The 16,555-nt window shown below is 48.2% G+C and overlaps 1 protein-coding gene across 1 annotated transcript in view; it reads right to left on the bottom strand.

Moving 5' to 3' along the window:
• Positions 1-16,555, bottom strand: part of LOC146855703 (uncharacterized) — a 1,104,791-nt gene that overhangs the window by 750,791 nt on the left and 337,445 nt on the right. Inside the window, exon 18 of the mRNA XM_085653597.1 lies at positions 16,380-16,526. Within this exon, the coding sequence (XP_085509723.1) occupies positions 16,380-16,526 (147 nt within the window). The remainder of the gene's footprint in view (positions 1-16,379; positions 16,527-16,555) is intronic.

Genomic DNA, 16,555 nt, shown 5'->3' with positions numbered 1-16,555 from the left:
AAGTAGCACAGGAGGTGCCAGTTGATGGGGAGGTTTTAAACAGGAGTCCCCGAGGTCCATAAAGGATGCAGCGTGGGAATCAGATGTGAGGAGAATCCAGAGCTGTAACCTGCACCTGACCCTAAGATGACCGCCACTGGGAACATTTGACTGGGGGAAGCTACCACCCTCTCATGCTAGAGAAGCCCGAAGGTGCACAACAAGGTCTCCAGTGAGAAAGCACCACAAAACTTAGACGTCAACTGGGTCACTCCAAGGGGCTCCCTATTATCAGCGCTCTATACTGGTGCATAGTGAGACCTGCTTATTCAAAGAATAGGTCAGCCCGGACTTGCCTAACTCTAAAATGGCTTCCAGAACAAATATACAAAGTCGCTGTGGGGGGCTATAGACGACCAAAAACTGATGAGGATCAGGTCTCTAGGCACAACTCCTCTTCAGCTTCTCCCCCGCCAAGAGGTTTGAAGGCAAGAACGATGGGTTGTCCTACAATCTGCCGACCTTGGAATCTGTCCCTTCCACCTCTCCTCACACCACTTCTTTCCTGGAGGCCAGCTGGAGAACGTAGCGGAAGGTGCTTTCCAGTAACACCAGGACCGGTGCCTTTCGATAGAACTTTGACGATGCCACCTGGGTGGATAACTTAACTGTTTGTACTTACCTCGGAGCCCGAGCAACCTTGGCCGATGCCCGGTGGAGCTGCCCTATGCAGCTATGGAGGAGTTTTGGCTCTGGTTCACCCCCTCGGCTGACACCTACCCAGCCGGACATCTGACATTGTTTTCCTCGCCTCTCCATTGTGTTTCCTTCCCTCCCCTGCATCTCATGTTTTTGTTTTCTCCTATGTCTTTACTTGAAGCCTGTGACTTGATGTAATTATGTAACCTGTAACACTCTGATCCTCATGTAAAGCGCTCTGATACCTCCGGGTCTAGCCAGTGCTATATAAAAGTTTGCAAATAAATAAACAAATAAATAAATAAATTAGCACTCTAGGGTGCTGGCTGACTGGTCAAGACCAGTCTGCCACCACAGACAAGTTTCTGACCGCCTAGGATGTGAAAGAAATGCTCTCAGAGGTCAGACACAATGCCTGCTCTGGCAGGAAGTGTTTACACCTCCTCCCCCAGGAAGGCTAATAAATCAGCATATCAAGGCAGGAGGCCTCAAAGGCCTCTGCTGCCTTTGATATGCGACCCAAGGCTTCCCCTGACAGGGGAAATGCCACCCCCTGCCCTGGGCCCATTTGGCACCAAGACAGGTGGGAAAATGAGTCAGTCAGGAGGCGTGCTCACCCTCAGGCTAGTCCCACACCTAAGGTGGGCTACCTGAAGTGAACACGACTAGGAAAATTTCACCATCTAGGTTTTTGGTGGTATTAGGTCATCTGGGACAGGGTTATGCCCACTTCCCACAGGAAGTGGTCATATAGATGGTGTAATCGCCCTAAAGGTAGGTAGCCCATTGGCTACCACCTTACACTCCCTGTAACGCCCCTGAATAGAGTATTTAGGTGGCACCCCTCATGTTAGGACCAGAAATTTCAGTGGACACAAAGTGGACAAAGAAGACTGCTGACCCGAGAACAGAGGAGCACGACTGACTTGTCATCAACCCTGCCAGCCTGCCTGCTGCATCTGACCATCTTGGAGCAACCAAAATGTTCTGCCACTGTGCAGACTCCAAGAAACCTAGAGGGCTGCCAGTGCTTCACCAATTGCCAAAGAAACTCCCTTGGAGAAGAGGAGCAACTCTCTTGCAGCCGCAGGCACCAAAGAAGCAAAGTCCGGTACACCGACCTGCTGCTCACTGGGACTACTGACACTGCAGCCACCCACAGGTCAGATCCCTCCTCCCTCCAAGTGTGGGGACTCCAGGACCGACCAGAACCGTACAGCACCAATACCTGGGGTACTGAACCTACTTGCAGCGACCAAGGCTTCTTGTGTCCATACCGGATACCAATGCAAAGGAAGACCAAACTGCACATTGATGGACTTCAGGGACAGTTAGACCCAAACTGAGAGTGGCCCAGCTGTCCTGTATGCACCCTTCTGCAGAAATCAAAGCCAATGAGTGAGTCCCTGACAGCCGCCACATGACACCGCAAAGCACCTCTACACCCATTCCCCACAGCCTCAGTACTGAGGATGTCAAAGTGCCCATGGAGTTTTGAGATCCACTAGAGCTGAGCCCATCCTTGAGTCTGGCCAGACTGGACTTGCAGTTGCTGCTTGCAGCCTCTTACCGCAGGCCCCCTTCCAACCACGAGTAACTCCAGCACTGAACCTGAAGCCAAAAGACACCACTGCACCGAGCCCCACAGCCTGAGAAGAAGTGGACTAATGGTGTCCCTACATGCCCAAGCATCTCAAGGGTTAAACCCCCCTGTGGATTCTCTTCAACGGGTGCCCCAGTCCCATCTTGCAGCCTCTGTCTGATCAGACGTTCCCCTTTGAAGTGAATGGGGTAGCTGACGTCGTAACACATCGCTGCACCCGGATGCTCCAGAGCCTCCCCATGTGACCAGTTGGTGTGGCCTTGGACCTTGCCCCATACGCACCTTAAGTCCAGGAGAGCAGTCCTGTAAGTTGTTAAGTGCTTAAATGTAGTCCCTTTTTTTCCATAGGAGAACATTACTGATCCCAAAAATTACCGTCAACGTTTGAAAACTGTACGAATTAAGAACCCAAAAGTACTTTCCTGGATTCCGATGATATTGGTTTCAAAATTAATATAAAAAGAAGTGCTATTTTTATAAATTGGTGTCAGATTTCTTTACTAAGTATGTCTCACTGCCTTTGTGAGTGCAATAAATCCTTAGCATTACCCTCTGATATGCCTAACTGCTCGCCCTCACTACCATAAAAGAGAGCATTTGGGGTATCATTTGTGCCTCTGTAAACCAGTTGAGGTTTGCCTGGACTCTTTACACAGTGTACCTCTTATTGGTCCATTATATAAAGAGCCAGATTCCTACAGCTGTCACTATGCAATAAATAGAAGATTACAAAGAACATATCAAAATACTTGCAGGAAAGAAGCTTACACTAATATGGCCTCACAGGGGGCGTGGCTGACCGTCCAACATGGTGGACGTGTGGTAGAGGACCTAATCTGACATAATCCGAGCTGCTGCTGCTACTTCCTGTCTGCAAAATTGTGGGGTGGGGTGTGTCAACAGGCAGGGGAGTGGGACAGAAGAAGGGGTTGGGGGTGCGCCCAAGACTCCAGGCGACAACCTCAAGAGCGGGCATCAGCCTGCACGCAGAGCAAAGCGGCAGGTCTCAGATGGGTCCAGTGAGACGAGGCTTACTGGCGGAAGAGGTGTCTGCAGTCACCCAAAAGTGAGGAGGCGGGCGTCCAATACCCATTGGTGGCGTGGATGCTGAGCCCCCCACCCAGAGGAGGGAAACCCACCCAGCTGGCGGTGAGTTGAGTGGTGCTGTCCCATCCCTGGCCCAATATCCACCTGAGAAGAGGACCGAATTGGCTGGGCTCAATCACACCATTGCTGGAGTGTACTGCTGGAGAGCCGATGGGAGAACACCTGGGGATAGATCTGGGGGGCCAGAAACGGCTGCTCATGCCAGCTTGGATCTCAGGGAGTCAGGCAAGCCATGAGCAGACCACACCCTTTACTGGAGGAGAGTGAGGGAGTATGCCTCAGTCAAGAAGACTGGGACTTGCACTGCCAACCCCCCCATGGGGCTGTCAGTCAGGGACCTGTGTCCACCCAGTGAGAACTATTGTGCCTGAGTGTGCTACCTTGAGGCCTCAGGGGACTGGTGGCCGTGACCTATCACTGCCATTTCTGTAGAGGTTGGGCCTTGTTTGGGGGGCCCTTCTGGTGAGCTACATCATGGGGAAGTCCAAATCAGAAAACCATTGCCTCTTTAGGCCAGTCCGGCAATGAGAACTACCGGCCTAGATGAGTCTACACTGGCCTTGGCCCCCTCAGACATACCACTGCAGTGCAGCGATACCACCCAGATTCTCATGCCAATTGAAGATGTCTCTATGACCCTGGAGCAAAAAATAGACACGCTAGCCAAAGACTTGAAACTACTGCAGGACGGCCAAAAAAAACTGAAAGAGAAATTGCTCACAATGGGCACTACCCTTGCTGAGCCCATGCCACAGGCGAAAGCTACATCCCATTGTAATGTGTAAAACTCGTAGAACACCGAACTGAGGATGCAGAGGGTAGGGCGTGGTGTAATAACCTCAGCATCATGTGCCTGCCAGAAAAAAAGGAGGGCTCCAACGACGCTGCCACATACCCGCCGGGGGGAGCGGGTATGTGCCCGTGGCCCTTCTTTCATGTACGCTGTGGAGTGTGCCCACTGGATTCCACCCTCCCATTCCTGGGCCCCACCCAAGGCCCATTGTGGCAAAACTCCTAAACAATGCTATTCTCTGACTTTATCCTGGTAGTTCAAAACCAGAGGGCCTCCTTTTTGGTTGTTAAGCGGCGATTAAGAGAACTTGACCTTAAGTATGCTCTACTTTTCCCAGCAAAGCTCAAAGTAATAACAAACCAAGACACACCAGGGAAGGCCTGGGGCTATGTTGACTGCTTCCGGGCAGGTTCTGGAGGCAGGAGGGTAGCTCCAGACTCTTCTCGATGAAGACGGCAGGAAGTGGGACCATGCCGTAAGGAGGAGGGGGAGACCCATGGGGTGACTCCGACACCACAGTAAATTAAAGATGGCAGAATGTCGATGATGGTCATGGCAGTGGCATTCCAGATCGAGCGACCTTTACTGTGATCTGGAAAATCAGGAAGTGACTGGTCTGGCTCAGAGAAGAGCGAAGCCTCCAGGATTCTACTCGCGGTGACCCAGCAGATGGCAGATAAACTGATGTAGGACCATCTCCGGGAACTCATACTGTGCTGACTGACACCTCGGGCCCTGATTATTCTTCAACAGGAGACCAGTTTCCCATCCCACCATCCCGTCCTGCCGGAGGAGGGGTGCAAGTACGGCCAAAGCCTAGGTCCCTTATTTCTTGCCACATTGTACCTGAATATGTCCCTCCCACCAGTAACACTTCATGTAGTAGCCCCGATCTATCCGCTCTAGATAGGCCTCATGCTTACCTAATATTGGTGATCTCTAGTGCCACCCCCTCAAAAAATGCAGCGTAATGCCCCTGATTCACACTTCACAGATGTCTGCTGTCCCCAATGGTTTGAACAGCTCAGTTGTTTGTTGTTTTCTTTGTTTCCTTGATAGACTAGGAGATGTTGAAGAATGTTAAGTTATTGGCACCAGGATGGAGAGTAATATTGATGCCCCTGCTGTTCCCCCTGAGACACTGTGCCCCTTCATGATTCATGAATCGTGGTTGATATCACAGGGCACCCTTGGGGCCCGCCATCAGCATTCCTCATATATTTGTATGACACACCCGGGTAAATATATTGCTGTGACATGGAATGTGCAGGGGGTGGGGACACGTGCAAACACTATGGGATACAGTCACTGCTGCGACAGATAAGAGCCCATATAGATTTTGTGCAGGAGACCCAACTGGCGAGTGGGGAGGGGGATAAAATGCGACGTAAATGGCATGGACCACTATATCACAATACATTCCCTGCAAATGCACAGGGTGCAGCCATATGGTTAAAACCAAATGTTCCATTTCACGTGGAAGAAGATCACATAGATCAGCAAGGACGGTCCTGCTAAGAGGCTAATTAGATGGCTCTCCACTACTAAGGCAGTATCTAAGCACCAAATTTCGATCAGCCTGCCTTCTTGGTGTCCCTGTCACATCACCTGGTGGACTGGGAGGCCTTACAATTGGCTCCTGGGGGAAGACTTTAACTTTGTAAATAATATTGAGGAAGATCGATCACTCCTCCCAGTATCTTGTGTCCCTGCATATCGCAATGCCAAGGCTCGGTGGTTGTGGGTCTGGGCTCCAGAATCCAGGCCTGAAAGAATACTCCTTCTATTCACCCACACATAGACTGCATGCTCGATTAGACAAGATTTTCGGCCACACCATGGACCAGGGAGGAGTACTCCACGCATCATACTTAGGGATAACACTCTCAGGTCATAACCCTCTGGAGATCATGTTTCGATGGAGGTGAGTGCTGACCCGATCCCCAGCTGGAAAACGTCAGCCACAATGGCTGGAGAATCCGGTGACCCGCAATGCCCTGCGAAACGCTATAGAGGTCAACTTTAGATTAAATGAAGGTATGGCCAGCTGGCCTGCGGTGGAGTGGGAGGTGTTTAAAGTAGTGATCAGGGGTGCCAGCCTAAGTACCCCTATGGGAGTCCGGGGAGCACTGCTGACAGAACTCAAGACCCTCCAGGCCTCCTTTTTGTCCCTTCATCAGGAAGCTGCACATGACCTGATTGCAGAGTCACACCTCCAGGAACCACGGAAACACAACTCTGCCCTGTTGGAAAGAATGTTTGGATTACAACTCCTACATAGTGTGTACATACACTAAGGGACATAGGCTGGGCCGCCTCTTGGCATGGTTAATTAGACCCCCAACATCCTCCCTCTCCTGTGCTTTCCATTAGGACAGAGGAGGGACATGAGGTCAACTTGCAGGCAGACATTAATCCAGCCTTTTATCACTAATATCAGGCAATCTATTCAGACCCTGGCCCCATAGATGTGGAGGCAATAGACGCTTTCCTGGGGGATATGCGATTACCAACAATATCTGGGTAAGTATTGGAGAGCCTAACGACCCAATCACTGAACAGGACATCAGGAACAAAATGAGACAATTACCAATGAGCAAAACGCCAGGTTCTGATGGCCTACCGGCCGAGTCCTACACTGCTTTTGCCACACAATTCATTTCTCTGCTTAAAAAGCTGTATGAGGCAGCCTTTGATACTGGTAGTCGTCCTGGCACAACTAATGAGGTGATAATGACATTGCTCCTAAAACCAGGATGACCACCAGAGGCCCTATCATCTTACCCAAATCTGCATTCTACATACCAACAATACAATTCTGAGTAAAATTCTGGCATTGAGACACCTCCCAGCCCTTTCCTTGCCATTCCACAGTCCCCAGAACAGGTTAATCCCGGAGAGTAGCCCATCTTGAACATGAGAAGGTTGTATCAAATTATGGAAAAGGCCACTGAGGTGTGGCCGCTGTCAGCATGCGCGACCCTCGGCCTCCAACAAGCGTTTGGCACCCACTGGTGGCCCTATCTGTTCCATACCCTGAGGAGATTTGAAATGTCGCACCTCATGCTGTTCTGACTCCTATACAAGGCACCTACAGCCAGGGCAAAGACCGGACAACATATATCGGCTGTCTATAAAATCGCAAGAGGTACGAGACAGGGCTGCCCACAATCTCATAGCCTATTCACACCTGCCATCGAAGCCCTAGCTATGTGGTTGAGGTATGACAGCCTAACATAACACGGCATGCATAACGTGTATTTATAAAGTGCATGTTCACCCAGAAGGGTATCTTGGCACTGAATAATAGATGATTATTCTTCCTCAACTCAATGGCACTCATTTTATTGAACCCCAGAAGGATAAAATGCTTAATCAAACCACCAGGATTTGAATCTGTGACCAGGAGTTCAAACACAGGTAGCTACAGTGGCTGCATTAGTATACTAAGCCACCAGACCTGGCAGCAACCAGCCCAATGTCGTTTTACGCAGACAAATATGCTTGTGCATATCAGGGACATGGAGGCCAACTTCACTCACATCTCCAGGGGGCTTGAAGGTTTCAGACATATCTCTGGGTCAAAAGTCAATCCCATGAAGTCTTAGATCTTCCTGTTGAAACCTGGCGTGCTGCAAAGAACAATCAGGTTTGGGGCATAGGACCAGCAATGGGCAGCCACCACATTTTGATATTTGGAGGTTAATATGTACCTTACCAATACCGACCTCCTAGATGGTAACTCTGGGAGAGCAGATTGCTCTATAGACTACTTTGATGATATCCGTTCTGGGCCACATAGCTATCTCCAAGATGGTGATGGCCCCTAGACTACATTATTGTTTTATGAACCTTCCCCTAGTGATACTGAAAAGAGTACTGGCAATTTGACTCCCTCCTATTTGCCTTCATATGGGGAACATGGAGGAGACAAATAGCACTCAATAAGCTAAAACTACCACCAGATAAGGTAGGATGAGGGCTTTGGATTTCTATGGAAATTATTTGGCGGCTCAGCTCCAGTGGCTGACCAGATGACTAGCAGGACTCCAGCTACAAGAAACAGGGTATTTAACCTCTCAAATACAAGGTGGGATACTGAACTCACAGTTTCTCGAAGGAAAGAGGGAAGAGGATGAGGGACTGGACCCCACTTCTAGTGGCTAACACCACCGTCTTATGCACGAAAGGCTTCGCCTACACAGGTACAATACTCCGATTCGCCCCCAAATGTCACTGCGTGGGTTGCTTATTGGACTGAGGCCACTTGGCACTCGAGAATTGGTGTAGTGGGAAAAGGCAGGTCTCCACACGTTAGGAGACTTATATCAGGAGGGAGTGCTTATGGGCCCCCAGATGCTGTAGTGTCAGTTTGACCTCCCAGCTGGCTCATTCCTTCAGTACAGAAGAATTAGAGAATACATTAAATGGAATTGGAACATAACCCCCATTATACCTCCAACTACAGCCCTGCTTCAAGCATTACACCCCAAGGGCACAGCCTTAGACTAATAACCTGGCTGTGTAGAGCAATTCGAGAGCACACCAACGTATCTCTGCAGCCCCTGAGGGAGTCATGGGAAGACATCTCAGGAAGGGCATTTCATGACAAATACTGGCAAAGGGCCCTGGAATATCCCTCAAAGGTCTCCCACAGTGCAAGATTTTGCTTCTTATAGTTAAATATTCTACACAAGGCCTATCTAACGCCCAAGAAGATGGGTAGCCTCTTTCCGGAAGCAAGAACTGATTGCATGCACTGGCATCATTCCCCATTGAACTTTCGTCATACAATGTGGGACTGCCCCTCGATGAAGCAATATTGAAATACAGTCCAGAGCACAAGAGCAGGGGTCACAGAAAAACCACAAATGACCACTATTGAAGTCTATCTGATAGGCACCTCTCCCAAAACCTGCCAGAACTCAGATAACAACAAAGTTCTCTGACCTCCTGTTTCTCCTGGCCAAGCACTGCATCACCATGAGATGGAGATCACCATTCACACAGTGAAGCCAGACTAGGCGGACGAAAGCCCAGTGCTTGGCTGAAGTGGAGGGCAGAGCCATTCGCAGAAAGGAGAACAGCGGTCTACAGCATCACCCCACAGCTGATCAATGGGGTGCGCTAGTACAAGATCTTAACAAATATGGAGAAGGGGATGACAGACCTCCATGATCTGTAGAATATGGAGAAATACCCCCTGAAGGCATGCTGCATGAGACAGCCCTCACAGCAAGCTTGGTCCGGTAGACGAAGACAATCCCCCCATACAAATAGGTATCACTGCTGTGGTGGTGCCCCTTGCCTAGGCACACCCTCCTCCCCCTCAAATTCCCACCCTCCCCACAATACATATGCCTAATGATACGTGGACTGGAGAGGGATAACTTGGGATGCCACAGAATTTGCTTTCAGCTTGTTGCTCCAAGTGGTTGGGGGAGGGAGGGGGAGTTATATCGAGTATATTGTGGTATACTAGCCATAGTTATTTGGGTAAACTATGTATCCTCCAGTGGATGTATGGCTGAAAGACAAGTTATCCTGCTCTTTTAAAGTATGTATATTGCATTTGAGTGTACATCTTACATGAAGCTTGTTGCAAAAACCCAATGTTTGGATTAAATAAAATAGTATGGCCTTACACATGTGCAAATCAGTAACTGTAGTCCTTCTGCACTAGTCCTCGGTGCTGGAGATGACATGTCCTACCTTTCCACCAAGCCGTACCAGTAATAGTATCATGCACGTGCCAAGGGGAGTGCTTGCACATCATTTATGTCTGAGAGTAAGGGGTTTCGAGGCGATAAAGCATCAGACTACCAAATTGTAAGGTATCATCAAGCTTATTCAAAAGTAAGTAACTTTATCCTAGGATCCGTAGAACTTGGAAAACAGCCTTGGTGTGGAGGCCTGGGATAGGAGTGGTTGAAATGTTTTTCTCTGTCAGGTTTGAATGACTAAGTGTAAGAGTAAATGGTGAAAACTGGAAAAATGTAGTTAACATAATGCTGAAAAAATTCAATGTCTGCTGTCAATTAGTGTGTACATCAAAGTATGGTATGGTATGAAATGAAACTTTATTCAGTTATTTACAACCATAAAAGTATACACTTAGCAGCATAACATTCCATAGATAAGCAAGTCAGTATCATACACTATCCAATACATTTCTTCAACCTATAATTCACAACCATAAAAATGCAAGATAAAAAATCATCTTAAAATTAAAAAAAATCAACTATTCCATTATTGGGTCACACTGACCTTCCAGTATGTCTCACAAATTACTTCTATCCATTAATAACCCATTCTCCCTGAATCTAAAAAGATCTAAATTTCATCAGTGCTCTTTCCCAATAGCACATGCTATATCTAGGTTCTTTATTTCCACTAAAAGGTTTACAGCTTGCAACCTATTTTTAATTTCATATTTTTTCAAAATCGGGCCTAAAATCTCTCTTCGTATATCTAAAATCTTAAAACAGACTAATAATATATGTAAAATATCACAGGTAGTGCCTAAGGTGCAGGTGCATTTTCCATTGCTATTTATCATTAACCTCTTCAGTGCCCATGACGAGATAGTCTCGTCATGGAGCACGGTCGCGCTGTGCCCATGACGAGACTATCTCGTCATGAACCCCACCCACTAATGAAACGCCCGGCACAGGAGGGGGAAAGGGCGTGGCACAGAAGGGGTTAAGATTTTTACCCCATTGTTCGCATAACAGGGATTTAGCCCAATTCTCAATCTTAACACTTCGCGCCTTAACAGGCAGCTAGGTAACCTGTCGATATAGGGGTAATGTAAATCATTTTTCCATGCTGAGGCCATAAAAGCAACTGAACTTTTCAGTAAGAGGTATTCTTGATCATGGGTTCAGGACACTTCTATTCCCAATGTCCTAAGTTCTTTCTTGTCTATCTTTAGGTCTAAGTACTGAGGGCACAACTTTAGCTTTAAAACACCATATGCTTGAATAATTGAAGCGCTGGTCTCTCTTGCCCAGGTCAACTCACTATTGGCAATTTCATTTTTACACCATTGTGAGATTTTTTGATCCTCACCTGTTCCTAGCCGCTGCCAGAAACGCAATAAAGCCATGCAAGCTGTTATACCCCATGAGGTGATTCCCAATTATTATTATTATTAATAATTATTTATTTATTATTATTATTATTAATTCTAATCTTACTGCTTGTATCATGGACGATCTAGGCAGCGAGAGCAAACATTTAAGGATATTTCCCTCTTCTTTGTCCCATCCCTTTTTTCCACTTAAATAGAGTACCTCTGCACCATACAAAAATTGTGGGGGGACCATTGCTAAATAGGCTTTTAATACCGGTCTATCAGACATTTCTCCATATACACTATTAAATCTTTTTAGCCCCTTTACAGAGGCCGATACCCTTATTTTTAATGCATCAATCAATCAATCAATCAATCAAGCATTTGTATAGCGCACTACTCACCCAGAGGGTCTCAAGGCGCTAGGGGAGGGGGGTCCGCTACTGCTCGAACAGCCAGGTCTTGAGTTGCTTCCTGAAGGCGAGGTGGTCCTGGGTCAGGCGGAGGTGGGTCGGGAGGGAGTTCCACGTCCTGGCGGCGAGGAAGGAGAAGGACCGTCCCCCTGTGGTGGCTCTTCGGATGCGGGGGACGGTGGCGAGGGCGTGGCCGGTCGATCGAAGCTGGCGTTTGGGAGCGTAGAAGTTGAGGCGGCTGTTGAGGTATCCTGGGCCTTGGTTGTGTAGGGCTTTGTGTGCGTGGGTGAGGAGACGGAAGGTGATTCTCTTGGTGACCGGGAGCCAGTGCAGGTCTCTCAGGTGTCCGGAGATGTGGCTGCGACGGGGGATGTCCAGGATGAGTCGTGCTGAGGCGTTCTGGATCCGCTGAAGTCTTTTCTGGAGTTTGGCGGTGGTACCGGCGTAGAGGGAGTTGCCGTAGTCCAGACGGCTGGTGACGAGGGCCTGGGTGACCGTCTTCCTGGTCTCGGTGGGGATCCACCGGAAGATCTTTCGTAGCATGCGCAGGATGTTGAAGCACGACGAGGAGACGGCGTTGACTTGTCTGGTCATGGAGAGGGTGGAGTCCAGGATGAAGCCCAGGTTGCGTGCATGGTCTGTTGGTCTGGGTGCGCTGCGTAGGGCGGGGGGCCACCAGGAGTCGTCCCAGGCGGAGGGTGAGGATCCCAGGATGAGGACTTCCGTCTTGTCCGAGTTCAGTTTCAGGCGGCTGTTCTTCATCCATTCGGCTACCTCTTTCATCCCTTCGTGGAGGTTGGCTCTGGCGGTGGCGGGGTCGTTGGTGAGGGAGAGAATCAGCTGGGTGTCGTCGGCGTAGGAGATGATGTTGAGGTATACCACTGCAGACTATTCGTGAACCACATTCCCGGATATCTATATTCTGTTACTTTTTCCAGCATATCCCTGCCCAGATACCAGGAAAACATTGCTTTTCTTCTTCCAAAACATAGGATTTTGGTCTTCTCCATGTTTACCACCAATTTTTTAGTTTGGAAGTATTCTGTAAACATGTTTAATTTCCTTTGTAGCCCAATCTCCGTCTGGTCCATGATTACCAGATCATCTGCATATAATAAACAGGAGATATGGTTTCCTCTTAATTTCAGGCTAGCCCCTATGACCTCTCTGAGTTTTCGGGGCAGATCAGCTATAAACAGGGAAAAAAGCAAGGGGGCAAGTACGCACCCCTGTCTCAACCCATTACCGATCTGGATCCTCCGGGACAATCCTCCGTTCTCATCCAAGATTTTCTGGGCCCAGTTTTCTGTATGCAGGGCTTGTATCAAGGCCAATAAGTCTCCTTGGATATTATACCCTAGCAAGGTTTCCCACAGCTGCTTCCTGTCCTCCAGATCACTACATCAAAGTAGCATTTGAACATCGTGCTGCAAAACAGGAATTTCATTTAAAGCATTTTGGACACAGAGCTTTCTCTCCTAATTATGTCACGTCAGACCCCATTCGGGGGTTCTGAGGACAGACAGGGACTACTAGGCCCCAACCATGGTGGTTGAGGTCATTGCTACCTGTGTTCTTGGATCTGTTCAAAAATGGCTCTGCAAATTTGACCAAATACACCCCATCCACACTTGACTTTCAGGGTAGCAAGGGCAATCTGTCAAATGCTTTTCAGAGATGCAGTGTGGGGGACCAGAGGTCAGAACTCGAGCGTCTGCCTGTAGGCACATTAAAATGTTGCCCACCCCAGTACTTTAATCGCAAAGCATTATTTAATACTACACAGCCCAATTATGGGAATGGAGTATACGGCGGAAATCCTGTTTATGATCTTGATGCGCTTCATCCTTCGGTAATCTTCCACCACTAATGGAGTTCACCAGCATCTAGATCCCTGGTATCTAATCTGGGATACAGAGCTGACCAGGCACGGGAGCAGTTCACTTGATCACCCCCAAGTCATATTTGTGCCCATCACTTCAGTTCACTTTTCACTTCTTGAGGTTATTATCAAATAGTCTTAGTTTGTGCTGCAGACCTTTGTCTGCTAGTACGTCTCTCTTTCTCCCACAATTCTCAAGCACTGGGGTTACCTATGCGTTGGGGTGATAGCTCAGGGGTGTGTGGGATTGATGCATGTAGCAGACCACTGCATGATCATGCAGTGACGGCTTCAGAGCTGTAGGGGTCGTGGAAGCAGCTTTGTTGGGAACTTAAAGACTTTGAAGATTTCAGTGCAGTTGCACCCAGTAGCAGCCCTCATCTTTGGCAGTTGTGGTGCCCTCGGCTATGAGCAGGCAGGATGCTGGTGTGGTAGGTGCTGCCTCAGAGAGGATATCTATCTATTTGAAAACTTCTGCAGTTGCTGCCTTGAGGCCAATGTCGCAGCTGTAACATCTGTATCTCAGTCACAACAAGCTGCTGATTTCACTCAGTGCTTGATTGTGGAGAAACCTTGATGCAGTTCATGACCAGAACCATTTAGGAAGACTGGGGCCTCCTCTCACTCACACATTGCTCCTGGCTTTGCTCCTTTGCAGTCTCTCACTCTCTGGCTCTTTCCCAAACTGGAAACATGCTGGACTTCTCCTTTCTTGACAGGGTCTCCTCCTGAAGGGTCAGTTGTTCCCTTTCTCAGCAGGCAGATAGGCTTATAAGATGTAGACAGACCCAAAACTCCACCAGCAAAAAGCCCATACTTTAGGTGATGTCCGCTCAACTTTGGAGGACTGGCTGTCTTGCAGACACCATCCTGGTCACTGAGCAGTCCTTTGAGTCCTCTGCGGTGCACTCCCTTCTTTGGTCATGAAGAACTTGGAATTGGAACATAGTGGGGTGGCTTTGATCCCACCTTTAGATACGTTTTCCAGGTAGAGGATATGGATCCACTGTCTAAGGCTTCAGAATCATTTTGGGGTGGTTCTCTTTTAAATACAATTTTCTAACTGTTCCTCAGGCACAGACTTTATGGGTGTAGCTGTAGGTGGAAGGCTCTGCGATTGACCATGAGAGTTTTGAATTTTATCCATGACTTGATAGGAAGCTAGTGCAAATCTTTTACACCTTGTCTAATAGACTGGTGTTTGGGGATATTCAGGATGAGCCTAGCTGTGGTATTTTGAATCAGTTGCAGTTGTGATAGCAGATGCTGGGGGGCACCTAGATTAAGTACATTGGCGTAGTCCAACTTGGAGGTGATTAGTGCATGAACGACCTCTTTGCGAGTGTCATGAGGAAGATACTTTAGACGTTTTCTCAGGGATTTTAGTAGACCAAAGCATTTAGCAGAGGTGGCTTTGACATGGGGTTTGTAGGAATGTGCAGTGTCCTTCAAGACTCTCAGATTTCTGATTACTGTAGAAGGGGTGGGGGCGGGCACTTAGTTGGAGGGCCAGCGATGCAGTGCGTCAAGAGGAGAGGTGGAGCCAAACATCAAGATTTCCGTTTTGTCTGAGTTGAGTTGTAAACAGCTGTTGTGCATCCGCTGAGCAATGGACGCAAGACAACCCAGAACATTTCTGATTACAGTGTGAATAGGCTGATGGAAGGATAGCATTAGCTGAGTATCTTCCACATAGGAGACGATACAAATACCCCTACTTTGTGCAACAAGGGCGAAGGCGGAGGAAAGATCTAACAAGACGATCACTGCCTTCTGCCCTGAGTCAAGGTTGCCACTGATGTATTCTGTGACTCCCAGAAGGGCTAATTTCACACTGAACCCAGCACGGAAGCCCGACTGGGACGAATGTAGAATCTTGTTCTGGCTGGTGATCTGACGGTTCACCATTCGGATGACTTCCACATATATGTATTCATTATCCTTTGTAACCTTGGAAAGTACTACAGCAGAGTTGAAGGGGAAATCGCCTTTCCCAGATTTCTCTGCTGCCATCCAGGACCCGTATTATGTATGGGGCACACTTCCCAGTTTGTACCTTGGAACACTTTTAACTTGGTTCTCTGGACACAGACTGGATTAGTGTGCCCTACTATAGGTAATGTGTTGTCCCAATTGCAGCTGTAAACTCTTGCCTACCTCGCTGGGGCAGCACATTAGTGAAAGGCGGGTCAGCGATTTGAAGTAGCCAGTTTGCCCTTTGCTGTACAGGTGGCAACCAGATTGCACTTCAAAAAGGGTAAGTATAATATCAAGACCTCCCTCTCAAACCCCCTGTTTTTCTCCACTTACTCAGCCATAGCTTTCTGCAGTGGCAAAAGCAGATTCATGAACCCAGTTAGACTTAACCTACCCAAGGGAACGTTTGCTGGAATCAGGGACAGCGGTAGCCTTGAAATGTGGAAGGAAGGGGGAAGAGCAGGGTAAGAAAGATGGGCTATAAATATGAGTGGAAAGCCTTGAAGAGCAAATGTAGAGACACACTCAGGGTTTGTCTCAAAAAAACCTGTGCTAAGGGGCTGGGCTTCATGCCTGCCCACTTCTGGTACATATATATTTTTTTCTTTGATAATATAGTTGTAGTCAAAATACTGCACTCAATATTGTTGTACAAAAATAGATATTAATTATGTGATATTGTAGTAAAATATCTTCCACTCCTGTCATACCATGGGGGAGTACTGAACTAATGGTGTGGTCCAACACTATAATGTTCACTTCAACCTACGAAAAACAGGTTGAGCTTCTGTCATGACTGTTTTGCCCCTCTAGCCCAGGCCTGGCTCCTCCCCCTCCTCCCCTGTACTCACACGTTTTGGCAGTGAGGAGCACTGGGCTCCCCTCCCGGTCCCCCACCATTGAGGAGACCCGGATGGTGTAAGTGGTGCTTTCCTCAAGGTTCGTGATGTCGAAGAATGTGGTCTCAGCCGGAACAATGCGAGAAATTTCCAGACCACCTACAAACAAAAAAGACATTTTATTTCAA

Source organism: Triturus cristatus, chromosome 4_1, assembly GCF_964204655.1.
Source record: "Triturus cristatus chromosome 4_1, aTriCri1.1, whole genome shotgun sequence".
Classification (NCBI taxonomy): Eukaryota; Metazoa; Chordata; class Amphibia; order Caudata; family Salamandridae; genus Triturus; species Triturus cristatus.
Note: the sequence above shows the minus strand (reverse complement) of the source record. Positions and strands in the feature narration are given on the sequence as shown.